Source organism: Ornithorhynchus anatinus, chromosome 21 (assembly GCF_004115215.2).
Source record: "Ornithorhynchus anatinus isolate Pmale09 chromosome 21, mOrnAna1.pri.v4, whole genome shotgun sequence".
Classification (NCBI taxonomy): domain Eukaryota; kingdom Metazoa; phylum Chordata; class Mammalia; order Monotremata; family Ornithorhynchidae; genus Ornithorhynchus; species Ornithorhynchus anatinus.
The window spans coordinates 11922443-11947610 of NC_041748.1; the positions used below are offsets into that span (position 1 = coordinate 11922443).

General features: G+C 49.0%; 1 protein-coding gene across 7 annotated transcripts in view; it reads left to right on the forward strand.

Moving 5' to 3' along the window:
* BBS9 (Bardet-Biedl syndrome 9) overlaps nucleotides 1-25168 on the forward strand; it is a 483236-nt gene that overhangs the window by 419050 nt on the left and 39018 nt on the right. For 6 of the 7 annotated variants that reach the window (XM_039915128.1, XM_039915127.1, XM_039915129.1 and 3 more), the window contains one exon: nucleotides 6014-6236. The exons of the other annotated variant lie outside the window; for it this stretch is intronic. In XM_039915128.1, coding sequence (XP_039771062.1) covers nucleotides 6014-6236 — 223 coding nt within the window. The remainder of the gene's footprint in view (nucleotides 1-6013; nucleotides 6237-25168) is intronic. 7 annotated transcript variants of the gene reach the window in all.

Sequence of the window (25168 nt, forward strand, 5' to 3'; positions counted from 1 at the left end):
GTTACCTCGCCTGGAAAATGGGGATTGAGTCTGTGAGTATGGGGCAGGGACTATGTCCCGCCGGATTTGCTTATATCCACCCCGGCGCTCAGTTCAGTGCCTGGCACCTAGTAAGCAATTAACAGATACCGTAATTATTGTCTTTGCGCGGTATTTCTTAGGCCTTTATGGGCAATAAACCTCACAGCTCCGTTGAGGACTTTCACTACACTATGTCCTCCGTAACGGCAGGGTCCGGTCTACTCAGTCTACTTGACTCTCCCAAGTGCTTGGGACAGCGCTCAGTCGATGCCATTGATTGAGTGATTGATCGATTTAGGAATCGGTCAGTTGAAGCCCAGAGAAGGTAAGGGACTTATCCAAGCTCACTCAGCTAGTAGGAGGCAGAGACGAAAGTCGACCATGGTTCTGCTAGATTCTTCCCGATTTCAGCTCCGTGGTTTCCCCTACAGAAAGAAGACCCTGTGTTTTTCCTTGGGGTTTGTGTTCTTTTTTGCCTCGGGAGTTTTACTCCGGGATCGGGGTGTAGGTGAAAACCGGCAAGAATTAGCCAATTGGTTGTTGTTCATAATTTTCACCAGAAGCCAAGGACCTACTTAGCCTCATTAGGAAAGTCACTCGTCAGATGAAACTCAGGCATCATCGTCTGGAAATTGGCTCCCATTTGCTCTCTGTTTTTTTGCCCTAAACTAAAGGGGATAACATTTAGGAGACCTTGAAACAGTCTCATTTTCAGCTAGTATTTCCAAGTAGCCCATTCTGCCCTCCTCACCAAGCCACTGACGCTATAATGATGGTTTCTTGGTTTCCATGGAGGCCCTTGGAAATTAGTGCATCTTATCCAGGGTGCATTATTTCAATTACAAGTTCGACAGGCTTCCATCTCAGTGTAATAGTTGTAACATTCACCGAGCACTTGCTCTGTGCAAAGGATCAGGCTAGGTCCTGGGGTAATTAATAATGTTGGTATTTGTTGGTATTTGTTAAGCGCTTACTACGTGCGGAGCACTGTTCTAAGTGCTGGGGTAGGTACAGGGGAATGAGGTTGTCCCACTTGAGGCTCACAGTCTTCATCCCCATTTTACAGATGAGGGAACTGAGGCCCAGAGAAGTGAAGTGACTTGCCCACAGCTGACAAGGGGCAGAGTCGGGATTCAAACCCATGACCTCTGACTCCCAAGCCCGGGCTCTTTCCACGCCGCTTCTCTTACGCAGTGAGAAAATCACTTGCCACAAATTAACCTAGCCTACATTGGGCCTTCAATCTAATTGGGGATAACAGACACATAGAGAGCAATAACGGTGAAGTACTAAACTGCACTAAATTATACAATCTACCATCCAAGGTGACAATGTAAATAAAAAAGGAGATAAACCCAATTGATTTTATTTTTAATGGTATCTGCAAAGTGTTTGCTATATGCCAGGTACTGTCCTGAGCCCTGGGGTAGATACAGTCAGGATGGAGACAGTCCCCGTCCCCCATGAGGCTCACAGACTTAATCCCCATTTTACAGATGAGGTAACTGAGGCACAGCGTTTCCCAGATCCACCCCATCGTCTTCATCTAAACGATCGCCACCGTGGTCCGGGTACTCCCAACTAGACTCCCACTGATCTCCCTCTCTCCAGCAGCATCCCCTTTCCCGGCCATACTTCGCTCTCATGCCTAGATCGTACCCTTAGTACCTCGTTCAGCGCGCGTGTCTTCACTTCTCAAAAACCTCCAGTGGCCAACTCTTGATCTCCACAACAAGTAGAATGATCTTACCTTTGGCCTCAAGGCGTTGGATGGGCCCTCTCCCTCTTGCTCTTCGGCTCCCTTCTCCCACTCCATTCCAGCTCACACTCTTTACTGGAAGATTTCCCTGACTAATTTCTCGTCTGGCCACCCTACTTCCCTCCTTACGGCCTCCCGATGCACTTGACTCTTTACCCACTAAGCATTTTGCCGATCACCGACCCCATCTCCACAGCACATGTGCACGTATCTTTATATGTGGTTGTTTCCACTTATAGAGAAGTAGTGTGGCCTGGTGGGTAGATCATGGGCGTGGGAATCGGAAAGACACGGGTTCTGATCCCAGCTCCACCTCTTGTCTGCTGTGTGAACTCGGGAAAGTCACTTCCCTTCTCTGTGCCTCAGTTACCTCATCCGTAAAATGGGGATTAAGAGCGCGAGCCCCACGTGGGACCGGGACCGTGCGCAGCCTGATTACCTTGTATCTATCCCAGTGCTTAGTACAGTGCCTGGCCCAAAGTAGGCACTTAACAGATACCACAGTTATCATTAATTGTTATCATTATTGCCTGTCATTTATTTTATTGTCTGGGTCTCCCCAGCTAGATTTTAAATTCCTTGAGGGCCGGCACTTATCGCCCTATTCATTGTTTTTTATGGCATCTGTTAGGCACGTTCCATGCGTCAGGTACTTTTCTAAGTTTTGGGATCCATACACGTCATTTTTTTGTGATATTCCATGAGTTCAGTCAGTAGAGTCCTCTGCCCAGAGTAAGAACTCAATAAATACCATTGAGAAATACCATCCTTCCCTAAATAAGCCTGTACTGTTAACTTGTGCTTTGCTCTTGACTTTCCCACCACCCACCTGTTGTTCCCACATTTTCTCCTGTCTGGAATCCTCTCTCCCGTTGAATCTGCCCCATCTTCCCCATCTCCAAAGCCCTCCTGGAGACTCACCTCCTCCAGGATGCATTCCCTGATTTAGCTCTAACTTCCCAGGTTGTGCCCATCCAACAGCCTCCCGTAGCACTGACGTTTCCTCACCCGCTCTTAAGCAGTACGGATGGTTTATCATGGAGGACCAGTTTTCCGTGGCCGTCATCATCTGTAGGGAAATTGTCCATCCAAGTCCCTGAGTCCCTAAGGTTGCCGGGTTGGGAAGAGCAAAGAGCAATTGTGGGAAATTTTTGAATAAGACCAGGTGAAGTCTTTACATCTGAGTGGGTGAAGTTTTTGAAACCTCCATTTTCTAAAACGATCTCTTTTGTCAAAGAATTAAGTTCCTTTCATCATCAGCAGCAGCAAAATGTATTTTTCGTGTTATTTTGATGAGCGTTGACTTGGAACCAAGCCCTGCACTAAGCACTGGGGAGCAGTACGTGGACTATGGATCACATCTTGTCCCCGTACCACAGTGTTTACAACCGCAAAGTGGGGAGAGGATGAACATACTGAGAAAAATAGCGGAGTGAAATAAATGAAAAAGACACACAAGGAAAGCAGCAGCGCTCTGGGAAGAGAAGCAACAGGAAGAGCTCAGGTCTGTGAATCCGACAACCTGGATTCAAATCCTGGATCTGCCTCTCGTCTGACGTCTGTCCCTGGTCAAGTGGCTTACTTGCTTTGTGCCTCAGTTTCCTCATCTGTAAAACGGGATTAAGTACCCGTTCTTCCTCCATGTGGGAGGGTGACCGCCTAATCTGATTCACTGTGGGCCGGGAACATGTCTCAACTTTGTTATAGCGGCCTCTCCCAAGTGCTTAGAGCAGTGCTCTGCACCCAGCAAGCTTTCAATAAATACAGGTGATTGATTGAGTGATTGCATTATCATCTACCCCAATACTGAACACAGCGCTTGGCACATAGCAAGCATTTAATAAATGTAATACTAATAGAAGCCCATTGCGAAATAGCAACAATAACAATAATAATAACGATGATGATAATAGAAGCCCCGGTCCAAACGGTCACAGTCACATTCTAACAGTGGTTACAGGGGATTCCCAACCCCCGGCGGGTGGGTTGGAAGGGAGGGGGGTTACCCTGTAGTTTCAGCACAGACCCCTGAGCCTCTGTGATGGAAGTTCAGAACTAGGTGACCGTAGCGAGCATCCCCCCTGCCCAATTCATTGACCACCCACTGTGTGGGGATCACTGCATTGAGCACCCGTTTGGGGCAGAAAACCCCCTTTTGGGCACTTCAGACATTCAAAAGAATGGTCTCTGCCCTTGAATAAACACTGTAATGGGGGAGACAAGTCGCACGAGCTGCCACATGCACAATTAGTTAAAAAAAAAAAAGAATAAATAATGCCAACTGTATGCATGGCACCAAAGTGGTTGGGAGAATACGGTAAAAGGTAGAAAAATCAGCCCCTGCCCACAAGAACCTTCCAATCTGAAAGGGGAACCAGAAAGGTAAAAAGATGTTTCCGTAATGGAAGCAGGCTTCATAATATAGTTACACTTGTTGACATAAGAATGGCAAGATGAATACGAGAGTAAAGCAACAAAAATCGAAATAAACATCAGCGTTAGGGTATGTTAGGTATATTGGCATAACCGCCTCGTTGGTTGCTGGATTCACTTGACCTGAGAAGGAGATGTTTGAAAGGGAAAGAGGTGGGATTTCAGGAGGGCTCTGAAGTTAGGAGAACTGAGATAGGAGGAGGATTGTGAGGAAGGGTTCAGAGGGAGAGAGCAGAGATCGGGGCACAGTAAGGAGGTTAGTCCGGGAGCATATATACAAACGACATAAACAAAAGTAAGCAATTCGGTGAATAAATAAACGAGGAGATTTGCATCTCTACCCAAACCTGATCAGGACAAGGCTTCTTTGGTGGGCTTTGAGTCCTGGAGAGATGTGGTTTGGAGAATTTGAGAGGAAAGGGAGTTCCTTTTCTAAAAGAAGCCAGAGTTTCGCTATTCCAATTTCTATCCTGCACATGGTAATTCCGGAGTCCAACGGCAATCTCTCTGTGGTATTGGCACCGTGCCTCGTTCTATTAAAGACATATCATACCAAATACTTCAACGTGACATAGTATTTGCCTAGCTCTGCGAGTGGGCCAAGGAAAGGAAATTTGTCCTATTATAACGGCATATCTACTGAAACGATTTTACGTGCTACACTCATTTGCTTCAGTGATACAGTATTTTGTCTGGGCGAACCTACTAGAGAGAGGAGGAATTGGCCGGAAGCCAAAACGAACCGAGCTCCTGAAAGCCCAAAAGAGCAGCGTGGCCTAGTGGAAAGAGCACCGACTTAGGAGTCAGGAGACCTGGGTTCTAACTCCAGCTCTGCCACTTGCCTGCCGTGTGACCTTGAGCGAGTCCCTGAACTTCTCCGGGCCTCAGTTTCCTCGTCTGCATAGTGAGGATTCAATACCTGTTCTCCCACCCCCTTCGATTGAGCCCCGGGTGGAACAGGGATGTTATTGATACCCCAACCCTCGGTACATAGTAAGCCCTTAACAGATGCCGCAGTTATTATTATTTTTATCGGTAGGCTGAAGAGGCTGACTCCTTAAGCGAATCTTCTCCAAAATTTTTCAAAGGCTTTTCCAAAATATGTTGCCTAGTGGAGAGAACGGGAGCCCGAGGGTCTGGAGACCTGTGTGCTGGATCCAGCCGGGGGGGGCGGGGGGGCCTGCCCTGCTTGGAGGCCTTGAGCAAGTCACTTAATCTCTCTGGGCCCAAGTTTCCTCATCTACAAAATGGATGGTGAACTCTGTATGGAACAGGAACTTTGCCGGTTCTGATTCTCCTTTATATATCCCAGCTCTTGGCACGGTGTTTGGCACGTGATAAATTCCCAGGAATAGTAGCATTCACAGAGGGCTCACTTAGGGCAATACACTGGATCAGGTCCTCCACTTCAAACAGAATAACAAAGCCACAGGAAGGTCACACTCTGAGGAGGAAAATATTGAAATACGTACAATAAGAAGTACTACTAATTATGAAATTTCTTCTTCAGTCGGCTGCTATCCGCCAACTGGCCATCAGGCATTGAGGTTGGGATCGCCGAGTTGGGCTCCGTTGACTTTCCTCTGGCTGTCTTCCTTGGAAAGCGGCAGGATCGATGCCCCATGCGCATTCCTTTGTCGGTATTTCGATTTTATAGAACATTTTCCCCCACCCAGCTTTTTCCATAAGGAAATCTTTGAAGCAATTCAGTTCAGCTTCGTGGGAACTGGTGAGAATGGACAGTGGTTCAAGGTCTAATGGATCCATACTAATGTACTGCCAATTGGAATCTCTGACCAGGGTTGGGAAGAAACTGTGGATGCCGCCGTCTCTCACCTGTTGAAAACCTGCCTGTCCAAGAGTTCAAAGGATCAGGCCTTGAACCTCTCTGGCCAACTGAGTATGCCCAAGGACACGAGTCGGTTGAAGAAACACATCACCTTGCTCTGCAACAGGTTAGCCAAAGGAGGCCGGCTCTGCTTGAGTGCTGACAGCGCGGCTCAGCCCACCGTTCTCGTGCCAGGTAAGGTGGCTGGGTGTACTGCCCAACTCTCGGCTGGATCACGCCCGCCCTTGCCAGTTTAGATATCTCGGACCTCTGCGAGGCAGTGTCAGCGAGCCCGCCCCGCAGATATCCTGGGGGAGCGACCCGGCGTGATATTCCTGGGGACTTTCGGGAATGGCATCGTCTCCCTTTTCTTTGTACCTCGGATACTTGCTACTTTCTGTTTTTCTTCCGTGCAGTGAAACGTGGATTTGAGAAGTGAGCCGTTTGCCAGGGGAGGTTTCTGTCAATTTGACCCTGAAATGCCCCACCTCATGCAGCGGGTAGCCCTTCTTTGGGGGAGGCTCTCGCCGCTGGGGATCCCGGGCTCGCCTGGAAGTGCCACAGGGACACCTGGTCCTGGGAGGGGACGCCTCACCGTTTTCCCCCGCTGTCTGCGTGGGTGACCCGTTCCCAGGCTCAAGTCTTAGCTCGGAAAGGATCACGTACCAGGACCTGTCAGGCCCCCGCAGACCTTCTCCTCCTCCCCATCTTCCTCCTTTCCCTCCTCTCCCTTCTCCTTCCCTTCCTGGACTTCTCCAAATGCTCTGACTAGCTACCTCCCTTCCCTTCCTGCCTCCCTCCTCCTAAACCTCTTGAGAAGCCCATCTGGGATAGTCATCTTTAGTTTCAAGATCACGTTGCCGACAGTGAGATTGCATCCCTAGTGTGAGTGTCCGAGAGAACAACTTGCCCGTTTGCACTTTGGCCTTGAAAATACAGTGGCGATTTTTCTTAACTCTTCGTCATTCAGATGAGCTCTGCTCCGACATCAGTGCTGTTGTGAGGGGAGAGGTAGAGTCGACCACGGGTTTTGCCACGGTGGTGGTATTTCGTGCCGAGTCTTCCCGCTTCCCCTGTTTCCGGCGGTACCCGACGCGAGGTGACTGATGTGGAGAATAGGTTTGGCCTGAGGTAATAATGTTGGTATTTGTTAAGCCCTTACTATGTGCAGAGCGCTGTTCTAAGCGCTGGGGGAGATACGGGGTAATCGGGTCGTCCCGCGTGAGGCTCGCGGTTAATCCCCGTTTTACAGATGAGGTAACTGAGGCATAGAGAAGTCAAGCGACTTGCCCGCGGTCACACGGCTGACGAGTGGCAGAGCCGGGAGTCGAACCCATGACCTCCGACTCCGAAGCCCAGGCTCTTTCCACTGAGCCACGCTGCTTCTTGATTTCCAGGATAGAATATTCCTGAGACCTCCACAGCAGCAAGCGTCACTGGATCCTTGCCTGTTGGGTAGGCTGTCACTGAATACGCGTCTCGCAGCGGCTTCTTTAGGGTTTTGGAGGTCATTTCTCCTTTCCTGGAGAAACCGGGCGTAAAGCAAAAAGAAACAAAACCTAGAACACGAACGAACGACAGCAACCGAAAGAGAACCAAGCTGATTACTGTATCCTCCTCCCAAAGAGATGGAGCGTAGGCAGAAAAGCGGAGATTCAGAGCAGGACGTATGCAGGCGAGGGTGGCTGTTTTAGCATTACCAGATAGTCGGTTCAACTCCTGGGTAGCTTTGGAAGTCTGTGAGCTTCTTTAGAGAAGCAGCGTGGCTCGGTGGAAAGAGCCCGGCCTTTGGAGTCAGAGGTCATGGGTTCGAATCCCGGCTCCCCCACTTGTCAGCTGTGTGACTGTGGGCAAGTCACTTCACTTCTCTGTGCCTCAGTTACCTCCACCTGTGAAATGGGGATTAAGACTGTGAGCCCCAAGTGGGACGACCTGATTCCCTTGTGTCTACCCCAGCGCTTAGAACTGAGATCGGCACGATGGGACGAGCTCACTGACTGCTTTAAAGTTTCCGTTGGATGAGGAGGTGGGTGGCCAACCATCCTCCTTTCTTTCACCATCCCCATTTTTAGGGCTCCAAACAGTCGCTGTTTGGGCATGCAGCTGTGGTTCATTCTCCTCGCGGATCTTACCCAACGGTGATGTCTCAAGGTGAAGCTAGTTCCAGGGCTAGGAGACCTACGTGGTTCCAGAACGTCGTTATCGGGGATCCCGTCGCGCCAGTTGATTTTGAGTAGAGCCTGTAAAATTGTGCTGATGGAGCTGCTCAAGGATGAACGGGTAAAAAGGTGCTCACATATATACCTCCCCCCCCCAGCACACACACAATTTATGAATGGTCTAGAGAGTCGGCTTCAACTACGGCCGAGGAGGAGATAAATCCATAATTTTCAGGCCAATTACTACCGACAAAGAAGCTTCTGAGACCTTAAAAGATCACTAAATTACCAGTAAAGAATCCATTTTCTGCCTCCTTAGGATAGATCCATCTTCTTCCATTCCCTGCTGTCAACTTCGAATTGTCACCGGGGCCTTCGGTAGTTTTTGAGACTGTCAGGGAGAAAACACGGTCCTTGTCATTTGCCTTCAGGGAAGAGTTTTGATGAAGAAAGCAGCGTCTGTTTCTCGCAGGGATTACAAATGTCAAGATTTAGAGCAGTGCCAACAGGAAGTGTTATATTTAATACAGATGTTTCTGCGCTGATTACTCATGGCTATTCTTGGCAAGCCAATACCTTAACCTCCATTCTGCTGCAGTGGCATTAATTCTGGAAAAAATGTTTCGGCCTCCACTGCGGTGACTGCAGCAACTGGACCAGAAATGGCCCACGTAGCCAAAATATCATGCTGGCGGGGTAGGGGGGCATTCAAGAGATCTCTAGACATCGAGATTCAGCGCCGCGACAAGCTGGGGGCAAACTAGTAGCCCGGAACACTTTAGTAGTCGTAATAGTATTTACTAAGTGCTCACGGTGTGCAGAGCACTAAACTAAACCCTGGGAAAGAGTGCATGGGTTGGGGAGGGAATTGGGAGACTTTGAAGGAGAAGTCTGTGTTCTCATTCAAAGATTTTTCAAGCAGGGAAAGCACTGTGGCCTAGTGGAAGGAGCACGGGGTTGGGAGGCAGAGGACCTGGGTTCTAATTCTGGCTCCGTCATCCGTCTGTTGTGTGACCTCGGGCAAGTCATTTCACTTCTCTGGGCCTCAGTTACCTCACCCATAAAATGGCGATTCAGACTGTGGGCCGCAGCGGGACATGGACTGCGTCCAACCTCGTTACCTTGTGGCTACCCCAGTGTTTAGAACGGTGGCTGGCACATAATAAGCGCTTAACAAATACCATAATAAAGTACAATATTTTTCATTTTTTAATCAAAGGCTAAAGCATCCTCAGTGAAAGTTTATTAACAGATGAATCAAATGATACATATAGAGAAGCAGCGTGGCTCAGTGGAAAGAGCATGGGCTTTGGAGTCAGAGGTCATGAGTTCGAATCCCAGCTCTGCCACTTGTCAGCTGTGTGACTGTGGGCGAGTCACTTCACTTCTCTGTGCCTCGGTTACCTCATCTGCAAAATGGGGATGAAGACTGTGAGCCCCACGTGGGACAACCCGATTCCCCTATGTCTACCCCAGCGCTTAGAACAGTGCTCTGCACATAGTAAGCGCTTAACAAATACCAACATTATTATTATTATTATACACATTCATCATCATCATCATCAGTTCTTATTGAGCACCTAATGTATTCCATGTACCCTGTAGAGGACTGTTCTACGCACGTGTTGCGGGTAGAGTATTATTTGAACGTCTCTAACTCGACGTGTCTGATTCCCGAAATTCTCATCTTACCTCCTAAACTTTAATCTCCTCCCAACTTTCCCATCTCTGCCAGTGCCGGTATCTCCTCCCTGACCTGTAATCTGTGACCTTGGTGTCATCCTTGCCCTCACCGTGTTCAGAGCGCTGTGTACTATGGGATTAGGAGAGGACAATATACGATCCCTTCCCTCAGGGAACTTACTGTCTAGACGGGAAGGCAGACGTTAAAATGAATTACAGAGAGGGGAAATGGGATTGTTTTGCAATATGTATATAAGTGCTGGCGGGCTGATGCGGTGAATACCGAGCATTTAGGAGACACGGATCCAAATGCATAGGCGCCACAGGTGGAAAGATGAGTAGGGGAGGAGATGTGATTTGAGGGGGGCCGTCTCCCACGTGATGGTCGAGTGCTTTGTCGGACGGCGCCAAACGGGGCATCTTGCAGGCGATGTGCTTGAAGGGATCGTTGAGGAACGGGTTTACGACGTCCGTGGCTTTGGATGAGATGCCAGGGTTGGGATGAACCTCCTTGAGCCTCTTGTACTCATGACTTGAACGGCTCTTCTTGGGGCTGCGCTTGGGCTTCTTACCGTCCCTCATTGGTACCTAGGTCACAGCTTCCTTAGCCCTTCCTGGGGGCCGGAGTGGTCGTGGCTGGTTCAGGCATCTTAAAGGCCCGAGCTATGTGCTGACATTCAGGTGAATTCAGTTCTCACATCCAATCCACCGTTATATCCTTCCACGTCTTCCTCTCCAACTTCTCCCGGATGCACCTTAGCTCCTCCGCTCAAAAGCCCCTAACTGGTTCAAGAACTCACCAAGACTCCAAGCAGCCTCCTCACTCCTCTCCACCCTGATTCCCGTAACGTCTCCTCACTCCTCAGCGACCTTCGGTGGTCGCCCCTCGGCCCACCAAACCGAAACTCCCTACGACTGGCTTCCGGGCTCTTCATCAGCAGACTGCTTTTTACGTATCTGCTGTCTTTACGCACCGTTTTACGTGCCGAAGCCGCTCTCTTGAGGAAGGGGGCTTAGTGAGTCCAAATTACTCTTTCAGTAAAAATGGGCGGCAGGAATAAGGGCATCGCAAAGTCTCCAACTGAGAGTCAGGCAGTTTCCAATTGCCTTCTTAGATGGTGGTTTAGAAGAACCCTAACTCTTGTCGGCCAGGAGGGCCTCTGAAATAAAGATGCCCCGGAGGCCAGAAAAGAGTTTATGTTCTTGCAAACAAACCCGGGGGCTTCCCTTCCCACCCCCACCAGGCCTGCTGTTGTTTGGAAGATTCTGAAAGCCGTTAACCCAGGGAAGAAGGTCTGTTAGGCCGCTGCGGTGAGATGAGAGCCGACGGGATAAAAAAATCAAAAAGAAACAGCCGTAAATATTTTTTGGAAAACTTCCCAATCGAAGTGATAAAAATCTTATTATCCCCAACATTGAAGATTAGCCAAATGGAAACATGAGAAAATACAGGGTACTCCAAAGACCAGCAAGAACTCGGCCCAGAGTGACTCCTGGATTTCTAAACCGGGCGCAGAACATTACAGAGCAGACCTTAAGATACAGTATTCAGTGAACTGATGCTCTTCAAACCTCTACCCTAATTTTATGTTAATGGCCTCACCATTTTTAAAGAAAGAAGTAAAGCATTCTTCCGGCTGGTTGAGATCGAGGGGAAGCACAGACACCGTCCTGCCCGCTAGGGTCCAAGAAGGTCCGTTTTCAAGCTGGGCTGTAGTGAGTCCAGGCCGAGGAGAGGGTTGACTTGGCTTAGGATTTCCCCGAGGATGCCAGGAAAACGTCTTTGGAAATGACAGTTTGCTGGAGTCTGTAGCGGGCATTTATGAGCACGACTGAAACGTCGCCCGGTCGGGCCCAATCAACAACTCAATGGTATTTATTGAGCACTTTTTGGATGGAGAGCCTCTAAGAATAACAGAAATAGTGACGGCATTTGTTAAGCGCTTACTATGTGCAGAGCACTGTTCTAAGCGCTGGGGAGGATTCAGAGTGATCAGTGGGGCTCACAGTCTTAATGCGCATTTTACAGATGAGGGAACTGAAGCACAGAGAAGTGAAGTGACTTGCCCAAAGTCACGCAGCCGGCAGGCGGCAGAGCCGGGATTTGAACCCATGACCTCCGACTCCCCAGCCCGTGCTCTTTCCACCGAGCCATGCTGCTGCTTCAGCTAAGTGCTTGAGAGAGTACAGGACAACAGAGTTGGTTGGTAGATGTGTTCCCTGCCCCCAATGAGCTTACAATCTACAGGGTGAGCTTACAGTCTACAGAACGCTGTACTAAGCACTTGAGAGAGTTCAGTGGAGCTGGTAAATAATAATAATGATGACGATAACTGTTAGGCGCTTACTATGTGCCTGTTTTAAGCCCTGGGGTAGATACAAGCTGATCAGGTTGTCCCACATGAGGCCTCACGGTCTTAATCCCCGTTTTACAGATGAGGTAACCGAGGCACAGAGAAGTTAAGCGGCTTGCCCAAGATCACGCAGTGGCGGAGCGGGGATTCGAACCCACGTCCTCAGAAATGCAATCCTAGAAATACAATCCTAGTCCTCAGAGAGCTTACGATTCAGGGGCCCAGTGGACCTTTGGTGATTCGACTGCCTTTTTTAGCAACAGCGAGCACGGAAGGTAATGGACTGACCTAAGAAATGCTACCCACATGTTGTCACTAGGAGTTACAAGGCAGAGACGCGTGGCCTGACGGATCGGGCATGGAGCTGCGTGTGGAAACATCGGTGCCTCTCCTTTTGACGTGTTTCCTAGCCAGTCCCTGGCCCAGAAGAGACTCACGGGGGGGTTTGGAAGGACCAATGTCACCCTCACTAGGACACCCCCCCCCCCCCGCCCCCGCCATTAATGGTCCTCCTTTTCTGAATAATTTCCTTATCCGGAGATCTGTACCTGTAACTTGGGGGTGCTTTCGATGCCAAGAATGTCTCGTGATTACGTCCTAGAGTTTCAAGTTAAGTACATTTTTGAACAGTCTGAGAAACCATCATCATTAAGGCACTTTACTGACTGCCTATCTACATCTAACCTCTCTGTGCTCTGCTATAAATAGACTTTAACATCACTTCATTTAGGCAAAGTCTGGGTTCCCAAGAGGAATTAATCATCCTATTTTGGATGCTGAAAATATCTATTTGTTTACTCTGGAATAGTCATACGGCCCTTTGCTCCTTATTACCGAAACATTTCGATACGGCCTAATCTTTAAGAACCACAACCTGAGATTTGGGGGGTCTATTAACAGTTGAAATAGAGTCCTTGGAGGGAAGAGCTTTGGCCTGCGTGCCCTTGGGGGAAGTACGGAGGAGAAAGGGTAAAATCAGCTGGAAGAGACAGGGAGAGTAACTGCGGGACTCCCATCCTCCTCCCCACCCCAACCCTCCTCCAGTTCACCTTCTGACTGGGGGTTGTGGAGAAGCTTCACCAGGTGATTCCTGATGATTCCTGGTGATTCCTGATGAATCCTGGTGATTCCGATTGCCAGATGGTTGGGATCATGCCGCACTGCTGTGTCTACTCCACGGTGTGCTCACAGACCAAGTTTGGTCTGGACACTGGAGCGCCAGGTCCACGGGGGAGTCCGCTACCTACCTAACGAGGGGCAAAATCAGTCTCCCGAAGCTGACAGGATGTGGCCGTTTTCCACCCACTTGGCTCCGGAGACGGAGAGAAAACGGGGATAAGTCGAGTTTATTTAAACATGGTAAAAGATATTCCCAAGGACTTTTCTCATTGCTCCCAACCACTCGAAATCTTTCCAAACCAGGCAATTTTGGTGTGTTCCTCCCGTTTTCCTATTTCCTGGAAGCGCCCCGATACAATACGAGGGGCTGATAAAATACTGAAGGACATGTTTCCCCCAGCTGCGGCTCTCCGAGCCTCATTCCCCAGGATCCCTGAGGAAAGAGGAAGGGTAAGGAAGTCCATTCAACACACCATAAGCCCGCTTATTGCCTGCTTTTTTTTCAGCCCACAGGATGAAAAAGCATTCATTCATTCTTGGGCCTGGCTCAGTGGACCGGTGGTTAGCATATATCTGAAAGTGAAGGATTAGGGGGGTTAAAAAGGCTAAAGTAATAACATTTGCCAAAATGAATAATTTAAAGAGAATCAAGTCATGAATAATGAATCGAAGAAAGAAACCCGAGTGAGATTAGAGGTTCGTTCTTCTCGTTCTCTGGTGAAATTTAGCTGGCAGCAGTGAATTTCTAACTTGCCTCAGCTAAGTACAATTAGAATCGACACATTAGCGGCTGGGTGTGCTGCCTCTTACCGCTGGCTCTTTGTGTTGAAACCATTAAATTTTAATGTGTCCAGCTTAAACATAAGTGGTCACGAATGAATCATAATGCCGCCTTCTGCCTCGGGTGAAAATAACTGTCGGCGAAAGAATCGTCCCCGGCGACCGTGATCCTCGTTGTCCTTTATTCCTGAACATTTGGGGGTTCTCGAGAGGCCGGAGTCGACACCGCCTCCCCAAAGCCGATTGCCTTAAAACCACAGCCTCTCTGGATGATGGTAAAAAAAAAGAAGTTTATAACACTGGCGTTTTCTCCCTCGATTCCCGGTAGCAGGAATGAAGGAAAGATACAATACCCTGATGGCTATTTTCAGAGAGGGGTGAGCCCAGGCTCAGAGCTCTCTTGGAAGCAATAAAAAGCAGAACTTGTCTGCGGGCAATGCGACATCGCCGTTTTGCCGGCAAGCGTATGACCGGGAACCTTTCCTGGCGCTCGCTTTAGCCAGCGGTTTATCACATGCGGTCGGAATGGCCGGTGGGATGGATTTGTATCCATTCTTCTTCTCTCCTGACCTCAGTCTTCAGTCGCTCCCTCCCTGATGTCTCCTCCCGCTCTGCCTCCAAGCAGGCCAATGTCTTGTCTGTCCAAAAAAAATCCCTTCTCACAATCCGGCTAATCCACCCAGCGATTGCCCCAACTCCCTCTGACGGTTGGTACGCTCAGTCGTATTTATCGAGCGCTCACTGGGTACAAAGCACTCTATTAAGCACCGGGGAGAGTGCGGTATAACAACGAACGGACACGTTCTCTGCCCACAATGAGTTTACAGTCTAGATAGCTGTCCAGACTGTCCTGGCTCATGGATTGGACACGTTTGATGTCTCTGTTGTTGTTATTATTATTATTATTTCATTATCATCATTGTCAATATTACAGTGCTTGTTAAGTACTCATTATGTGCCAAGCACTGCATTAAGCACTGTAGATAAAGGATAATAAGATTGGACACAGTCCCCGTCCCACACGGAAGTAGGAGTAGGAGGAGTCTCTGCTCCACTCAGTCAATCCGTGGTATTTATGGAGCACTTACTGTTTGCAGAACTCTGCTGTCTCACTTCCTCTCCTCCAACTTACTTCTTGACCCTCTGAAATCGAGTTTCCACCCCTTTCACCTCTTTGGAAATCACACTTTCCAAGATCACCGGTGTTCCCCTTGCCAAATCAGACGGACTGAACTCCATCCTAATCCTCTTCCACCTCACAGCTGCCTTTGTCACTGTGGACCACCCCTGCTCTTGGCAACGCTATCAAACCCTGGATTTGCTCACAAGGTTATATTCTAGTTCCCTTCTTATTGGTCCAGCCATCCTTCTCAATCCCCTTGGCCTGCCCTTGATCTGTCTACCATTCCCTAAATGACCAAGGTTCAGTTTGGGACTCGCTTCATTCATTTATTCATTCATTCGGTCGTATTTATTGAGCGCTTACTGTATGCCGAGCACAGCAGTAGAGACAATACCTGCCCACAACAGGCTTACAGCCCGAGGAGGGGAGGGAAACATCAAAGTAAGTAAATAGGCATCAATATATAAATAGAATTATAGATATATCCATATATACATAAGTGCTATGGGGCGGGGAAAGGAGGGGAAGACCGAAGGGCGTGTGGAGGTGATTCAGAAGGGCACTGGAGCTGAGGAAAAGAGGGCTTAGTCTGGGAAGGCCTCTTGGTGGAGGTGAGCCTTCGGAAGGGCTTTAAAGGGAAGAAGAGCAGTTCTTTGGTGGATTTGAGGAGGGAGGGCGTTCCGGGCCAGAGGGAGGACGTAGGCCAGGGATCGCCGGTGAGACAGGTGAGATCGAGGCACAGTGAGAAGTTTAGCTCCGGAGGAGCAGAGTGTGAGGGATGGGCTGTAGAAAGGAGAAACGAGGTGAGGTAAGAGGGCACGAGACGATGGAGAGCTTTGAAGCCAATAGTGAGAGTTTTTGTTATGAGGAGTTAGGAGTTTTAGTGAGGAGGACTGCCTTCCCTTCTCAGTAAACCCTTACTCTCTTGTGGAGCCCGTTTACAAAACTTCAACCACCACCTCCTCTAGAGTAGAAATACCAGTGTCGGTAATAGCAGCAGCGGGGGTAATCGTAATGTAATAGTAATATTCCGTCTGTTGTTGAATTCCGTCAGTTCTTCCAGTCACACCTTTACCAGAATCCACCTGCTCTCTCCATCCAAACCCCTTCCACCTTAGCCCAGGCACTTTTCCTAACCCACCCTAACCCACCGTCGGTCTCCTCACTGACTTCCCTGCCTCCCGTCCCTCCCCACTCCAATCCATACGTCCTCCTGCTGCCCGAATCATTTTTCAATCGACGGTATGTGTCGCACGCTTGTTGTCGTGAGCATTTTGCCTTGTCTTCTGCTGTCGAGGCACCTCCGACCCACAGCAGCTCCACGGTCCCAGAACACCCCACCTCCATCTGCGATCATCCTGGTAGTTGAACCGTGGACTTGGTAAAAATACGGAAGTGGCTTACCGTTGCCCTCTACCGTGCGGTAAACTTGAGTCTCCGCCCCCGACCGTCTCCCCTGCCTCTGATGCCCAGAACAGATGAGTTTTGACTTTTTGTAGATTGCCCACCACTCACTAGCCACTGCCCAAGCTAGGAATGGATGGGGTAGGCCTCTGCTTGCGTCTTCCTCCGGTAGCAGAGACTGGTAGAGTACTGGAAATGCTCCGGGTGCGATCCTGAGAGGGGAACTAAGCGTTTGGGAGCGTACAATAGAGTCGGTAGACACATTCCCTGCGCTCAGGGACCTTACGGGGGAGAAAGATACTAAAACAAGTTACAGGTTGAGGAAAGCAATGAAATAGAAGTGCTATCATACTCTCCCATGTGCGTAGTTCAGTGGTCTGCACGGAGTGAGCGCTCAATAAATACTGTTGTTAAATCGAGTGGGTAAGGTTTAAGCAGTCAGGAGTCATTCAGTAACCAGCCCCTGGTTTAAGCAGTCAGGGGTCATTCAGTAACCACCCCAGCCTCTTACTGCTGTGGACTCAAGAAATCTGACGATTGTGGTTATGCGTTCAGTTCCTGAAAACACTAGCCGTGAGAGGCGCATCTCTGGCTCTCGATCCAGCCGGTGTCCTGGTCAGCTGGAAGGGTCAACCGTACTCAGGTTGGGCAGCGCAGTCTCCTGCTCTGCGGGGAAGGAGAATCTATAAGCTTCTCTGAATCCTAGTTCCTTCAGTACTTGTAGCTAGGACGTCTTTACAGATGCTTCTCTCAAACCCATGTGCGATTTAGGCAACCCGGATTTGTAGTGCTTTGCACATAGTAAGCGCTTAACAAATACCAACATTATTATTATTACTGGGTTTTGTCCACAGGATGAATCTGATTAGGTGGTCCTCTCTGACTCTGCAGAGTGCCTTTCAAAAAGCCTCTTTTCCAGATGAAATGGTCTCTCTTCAGCCTTCTCTTTCTTAATTGTTAATGCTCAGAGATAGCAGCGGATGTTCATTTCCTTACCCCTACCACGGACCTGCCCCGTGATCTTGGGGTAAAGCCATTTGAAAATCTCCATCCAATTTTCTTCCTCTGTAAAATGAACAAGCCGCTGTTTTTCCTTCCAGGGCTGCAAGGGAGTACGGTTAGTAAATTGACATGTAACTCACTTTCACAGACCCACCGAACTTAGAATTAAAAGTAATTCCGCAGGCAACATTAGCCCCCTGTTTTTCATCTCCTCTGTCAAAACCTCTTTCTGCTTTGATTTCCGACGCTTCGTGATCGAGAATGGGGCATCCTGCTTCCTCAAAAGCCACTGGACCTCAAAATGGAGTTCGTACTTGAGGGGTTGAGGGAAATGAAGTCGGCATTCACATCCACCACCTTTATTCTACGTCTCATCTAGATCCCTAGCTCTGTCCCACTACCACTGTTGATGGTACCCGTTGGTTCCTAGCCGCAGAAGTCTCTCGGAGAGGAACAGAGAATAAAGAGAAAACGGAGAATAAAGAGAATAACGGACTGCCTCACTGGGGGGCAATTGCCACTCGATACATTTTACAGCTAATAATTTTGGAGTGCTGCATTAAGAATAATGGAGTTGGGCCGATTTCTATAACAAGTAGATCCATCGCTACGCAGTAATTATGTGTTAGTTATTTAGTTACGGTCTTTACGAGGTACCAGGGCTAAGATATAAGGGCAATACAGATGGCACTCACAATCTGTACAGAGGTTAGACAGATAAAGACAAAGACAACAGTGGATTGCAAACAGCAGAAGCAAGAGTCAACACGCCAAGATGACACTGTCAAGACACGCGAAAGAATCGATCTGCGCGGGGACAGGCCTCAGGCTCCCCACCGCTTCTTCAGAGCGGTGAGAAGCAGCATGGCCTAGTGGATAGAGCACGGGCCTGGGAGTCGGAAGGACCCGGGTTCTAATCCGTGTCCGCTGTGTGACCTTGGGCAAGTCACTTCACTTCCTCTGTGCCTCAGTCACCTCGTCCGTAAAATGGGGATTAAGACCGTGACCCCACGTGGGGCGGGGGCGGCGGCCCACCTGACGCACACAGTAAGCGCTTAATAAGTACCGTTATTATTATTCTTCAGGTGTTTTATTCGATATCCCCCGGACTGAGGCGTTAGCAGGTGCCGTGTGTGATCGTATAGATCTGTCTAGCTGTCCATATTGGAAGATGAGTGTGCCAACAGGAAATTTCTAATAATGCCTGCAGGTGTTTCTGAAAAGACCCATTTGTGGCCATAGATCCTTTCTGCATTGAGTGCCTGGGCAGACAGGTCTCTTTTCCCATTGATGGGTCTGCTTTAAACACGCACTGTTTTAAAAACCACTTCTCGGTTTCCCGATCAATTCTTCGCTCCAGAAGAGTAATCCCTCCCCTACGCCTGCCGCTGTGGTGTCTCATCAGTCCACTCCTAGACCGTGTATTTTCATTCATTCTATCAGTAGTATTTATTGAGCGCTTACTATGTGCAGAGCACTGTACTAAGCGCTTGGAATGTACCAGTCGGCAACAGATAGAGTCAGTCCCTGCCCTTTGACGGGCTTACGGTCTAATCGGGGGAGACGGGCAGACGAGAACAATGGCAATAAATAGAGTCAAGGGGAAGAACATCTCATTAAAACAATAGCAAATAAAGAGAATCAGGGTGATGTACATCTCATTAAACAAAATAAATAGGGTTTTGAAAGTGGACTTCACGGTGCTTTTAAGATGTTGGTTCTGCCCTCCCTGATTACATGTGACTATTTCACTTCACCATTCAGCAGCCAGATGGGGGTCTTTTTATCAATCAATCAATCATTGGTATATATTAAGCGCTCACTCTGTGCAGCGCGCTCTACGAGGCACTTGTTAGGCATTTACTATGTGCCGGGCACTGGAATCGAGCCAATGGAGTTGGACACAGTCCCTGTCCCAGGTGGAGCTGACAGTCTGAATTCCCATTTTACAGATGAGGTAACCGAGGCACAGAGAAGTGAGCCGACTTGCCCGAGGCCACACAGCAGGCACGTGTTGGAGCCGGGATTACCCGCTGACACCTGAGCCCGTGCTCTAACCACCGCGCTACTTCCCAACTTGTCAACTATCCTCCTCCCATGCCTGTCCGCGTGCCTGAAGCCTGTAGACTGTAAGCTCGTTGTGGGCAGGGAGTGTGCCTGCCAACTCCGTTGAATTGCCCTCTCCCAAGCGCTTCACACACAGTAAGCGCTCAGTAAATACCGCTGATGGCGGCGTAGCTGCGCTGCAGTGAGCTCTATCCGGTTTCTCACTATCCCTCCCCTTATTTAGACCCTTAAATGTTGAACGCGGCTTGACTGGTGAAATTGGTCGAGAAGCCGGGTGTGCCGCGTTGGGTCCAGGAATCACAGCCCTGTAGAAGACCCTGGATCCTGCTGGTGATGGAGTCTCCTGCCAGCGATGAGGGTGGGGCTCAAAGTCTAAATATGAAAGGGAACAGGTATTTAATCCCCGTTTTACCCTTGAGGAAACTGAGGCACAGGGAAGTTAATTGCCTTGTCCAAGGTCACACAGCAAGCGATTGGCAGAGGTAGGTTTAGAACCCAGGTCCTCTGACTCTTAGGCCTCTGCTCTTTTCGCTACACCAAATATTATCCCAGACAACATGTATTTCCTTATCCCGATCAGGGCTTTAAGGTGCCGGGAGCACAAGAAGGTCCGTTCCCAACCCAAGACGACTTTGTTCTGGGCGATGTCTGACTTCATTCAGATCTGAGATCGAGATGTCTGCTCCAAAAATGAATTCTCATCACTTCTGAGGGTCAGTCGAGCAGCTCTGTAACGTTTTAGAACCAAGTCTGGGTGAAGGTTTCGCTGCCAAATGAATGGTTTGTAATTTTGGCCCCTTTTCCGGTCTATTAAAAGCAACCTTTTCTTCTAGCACAGTGTAAAATCGATTCCCGTGGGGATAACTCGCTCCTCCCCGGCTATTGAGTTGCGAGTCCATGAGCTCACGTGGTACAGTGCCGGCGGAAGGAGGCAGAGGGGTGGGTGTAGGTGAGCAGGGTTCTAACTGAACCCCGTATTATTTAGGGCTAAAAGTGGATTGAAGAACGTCAGCGAGGATCTTCTGATCATTTCTTGTTGAGGGATTTCCTGAAGGAGAGGGGATGTTGAAGAGAGAAGTTGAGAGAGGGCTGGGAGTTTCCCTGCCCACTCCCTACCAGCGAGGTACGGGATTTATTGGCGTCACGGTCCGCTCTTCTCCCCCTAAAGCAGGAAAAAAATATCCCCCAAACGATAAAACAATATAGTTTGTCAAACTCTCGTTTGTCTAGGGAACCAGCGTGGCCTGATGGAAAGAACATGGGCCTGGGAGTCAGAGGATCTAGGTTCTAATCCTGGTTCTGCCCCTGGTTTGCTGTGTGACCTTGGGCGAGTCAGTTAACCGCTCTGGGCCTCAGTTCCCTCATCTGCAAAATGGGGATTGAATTCCCGTTCTCCCTCCTACTTACCCCGAGGGCTCCACGGGGGACCGGATTATTCATTCATTCATTCAATAGTATTTATTGAGCGCTTACTATGTGCAGAGCGCTGTACTAAACGCTTGGAATGAACAAGTCGGCAACAGATAGAGACAATATTCCCTGCCAATTATCTTGTATCTTCCCCGACTCAGACACATAGTAAGCACTTAGATGCCGCAATCATTAGTGTTGTGACTCTTAATAACTGCATTATTGGAGGTGGAACTTTAGTTGGGAGAAGTTTTATTATCATTATTACTCTTTTTTTGTAGTAGTAGGAATAATTATATCTGTTGACCACTTACTTTGTGCCAAACGTTGTGCTTTCTCCTGGGGTAGATATAAGATAATCAGGCGGGTCACAGTCCCTATTCTACAGAGAAGCAGTGTTGCCTCATAGATAGAATTTGGGCTGGAGAGTCAGCAGGACCTGGGTTTTAATCGCAGCTCCACCACTGGTCTTCTGTGTGACCTTGGCCAAGTCACTTCTCTGTGCCTCAGTTCCCTCATCTGGAAAATGGGGATTAGGACTGTGAGCCCCGTGTGGGACAGGGACTGCGTCCAACCCCATTTGCTTGTGTCCACCCCAGGGCTTATTTCAGCGCGTAGCACATGGTAAGCACTTTACAAGTACCACATTTGATAATAGGAAGCAGCGTGGCTCAGTGGAAAGAGCCCGGGCTTCGGAGTCAGAGGTCATGGGTTCGACTCCCCGCTCTGCCACTCGTCAGCTCTGTGACTGTGGGCGAGTCACTTCACTTCTCTGTGCCTCAGTGACCTCATCTGTAAAATGGGGATTAACTGTGAGCCTCACGTGGGACAACCCGATTACCCTGTGTCTACCCCAGCGCTTAGAACGGTGCTCTGCACCTAGTAAGCGCTTAACAAATACCAGCATTATTATTATTAGGGGGTTCCCAGTCCTAGGAGGATGAAGAAGCAGCTATCGAATCCCCATTTTCCAGTTGAGGAATCTGAGGCACGGAGAAGGTGAGGGACTTGGCCAAGGTCACGCAGCAGGCAAGGGGAAGAGGTGGTACTAGAACTCAGGTCCTCGGACTCTCAGACCCACGCCCTTTCCACTAGGCCACGCTCTCCTGTTCATTTCCTCTCTGCTGGGTTGGGAAGCGATTGTGTGGCAGAGGCGGTTGTGAGACTGTCAGCCAACCTCCCTTGGGATGCTCCCTGGGGAGGAGTGGGAATCCCGGGAATCTCTGGGAATCCTTTCTGCCTTATAGCCCGTGCGTGCTCGTTTTACTGCTGCTTGGACCAGTGGATTCTGGAAGGGCCCATGCTGTTCTCGAAGAGCTCCGCTCTCTACCACGTGCGTCTTGTGTTGTAATAATAATGTTGGTATTTGTTAAGCGCTTGCTATGTGCGGAGCACCGTTCTAAGCGCCGGGGTGGGTACAGGGTAATCAGATTGTCCCACGTGAGGCTCACAGTCTTCGTCCCCATTTTACAGATGAGGGAACTGAGGCCCAGAGAGGTGAAGTGACTCGCCCACGGTCACACAGATGACAAGTGGTAGAGCCGGGGTCCGAACCCATGACCTCTGACTCCCAAGCCCGTGCGCTTTCCACTGAGCCATGCTGCTTCCCTATAATAATGTTGGTATTTGTTAAGCGCTTATTATGTGCAGAGCACTGTTCTAAGTGCCGGGGTAGATACAGGTTGTCCCACGTGAGGCTCACAGTCTTCATCCCCACTTTACAGATGAGGGAACTGAGGCCCAGAGAAGTGACGTGACTCGCCCACGGTCGCACAACTGACAAGTGGCAGAGCCGGGATTCGAACTCATGACCTCTGACTCCCAAGCGCTTAGCGCAGTACTCAGCACCCAGTAAGCGCTCAATTAATATGATTGATTGATCGTGTAACTATAAACGGATTGATCCGTGGCCTCGCAGAGGCTCCTCTGCATCCCCATGGGAAATAGAGTACGTTCCTCACCAAAACTACGTGCGGTTGGAGCCATCCTACCTTTTCCTTCTCTTCTCTTCTGCTCCCATCAATCAATCCTCCCGTCCGTGGTATTTATTGAGCAGGCACTGTGTGCAGAACACTAGACTCAGCTCTTGGGAGAGTACCACGGTAGTAAATGACACATTCCCTGCCCTAAAGGGTCTGAAAATCTACAGAGAGCCAGGCAAACTACCTGCACATAGTGGGAGCACGGGAAGAACAAGAATATAACAGCTGGAATAACTAAATTCATATTTGATTATAAAATAAAATGTAAATATGTTCATATATACACATGCATATGCACGTGGAGAAATTGGTTGTAAAAACTTAAGCGCCTTAGACCGATACAAGCCGGAGTATCGGGAATGAATCGGGGAAGGTTTCTCGGAAGAGGTGAGATTATAGAAGATTTTATTCTTCAGATTCTTCACTTGTCGTTACAGCTTCCGCTGTTCTCTTCCGCCTTGCTCTGCCTCTCCCGTTCCCCCACTCTCCTCTCCCTTCTTTTCTGCTCTGCTGAGCTCACCAGACAGTTTAAATCTCTTCCCCCCCCCCCATTCCCCCTCTCCTTTTGGGAATTTGAGTGGCAGGACTTGAACTCCTCCTGTCTCACAGGACGTAGGGAAAAGTCAGCTCAGAAAAACTATCTTTGGGAGACATCCCTGGAGTTCACCACCGTTCCAGCCTTGATCGTCAAGAATATTAAACAGGACAGTGATGATGTAATGGGGAAGATGTCAAAGTCACATGGAAGTAATCATCTGAAGAAAAAAATGGCAGAGAACAGCAAATGTCTCTCTGTCGATGGAGATGACTTCAGAGATGGGAGATAGATGACAGGCCCACAGCGAGTTGGAGAAGAGGGAACAGAGAGATAAATGATCATTCCCCTCAGAAGGGTTGGATTTTTATGGGGATCGTCTTAAAACCGAGGGCATCTCGATTTCCAGGCGGTACGGTATTCTTGAATGACGTGCTCATGGGAATGTTTTACAAGATGCATCTCTGGGTTTTTTTAATGGAATCCCGAAGCGGTAGTTAAAGTTAAAACAAGTGACATCAACTTCAGAGCTCTGACAAACAAGCTGGAAGGCAATATTCACTACATAAACCGTGCCGACTTTTAGATTACTCTATCTGTTTGGGGCTAGACGTGGACATCTCATCGTGTGCTGGAACAAATTATTCCCCTTGAAAGGAGAAGATCCTCTCCTTTCGGCCTCCTACAGTTAAGTGTTTTGACAGTTATAAGAGTGGCCTTCTCCCTTGGTTTATGCCCATCCTTTCCAAAGTGGAAGAGTTATCCGCTGGTAGGTTTGCGTGAGGAATGCAGGCGGTAAGGAAGACTGTTTACGTTCTGGGTTCGCGTCTCTCCTAGTAGATTGCGTATCCTTTTTATGATACGAAAGCGATAACGATTATGCCATTGGTAGGCCCCAAATATTCCCAACATTGGTGATGATCGGCAGGGACTGTCTCTATCTGTTGCCGATTTGTCCATTCCAAGCGCTTAGCACAGTGCTCTGCACATAGTAAGCGCTCAATGAATACTACTGAATGGATGAATAGCATTGAGTATCAACAAAGATCCCCGTGGAGACCGTACGCAAGGCTCCGATCAGAACGCCTAATGCCTCCTAGTGATGGGGTGTCTATTAGAAACGTGGCCTCAATATAGAATCATAAAGCAACTGGGGACAGCCCCAGTGCTTAGTACAGTGCCCAGCACGTAGTAAGACCTTAACAAATACCATTTTTTAAAAAAATGAGAGGTCAGGGCTAAAGAGCTAGATTTGGGCACCATCTACATAGAGATGGGAGCTGATCCCTTTGGAGTGGATGATGTCCCTGAGAGACAGAGTGTTGAGGGAGAAGAGTAAGGAAGCGGGAACGGAGCCCCGTGGGATGCCCACACAAAGAGGATGGGCAGCGGAAGAGAGGCGGCCGAACAAAATTGAGGAGGAGTGGTCGTTGAGGAAGAAAGACAACCAGGTCAACGAAACTGAGGCCTGATAGGATTTCGAGGAAGAAAGGGGAGCGATCCACAGCT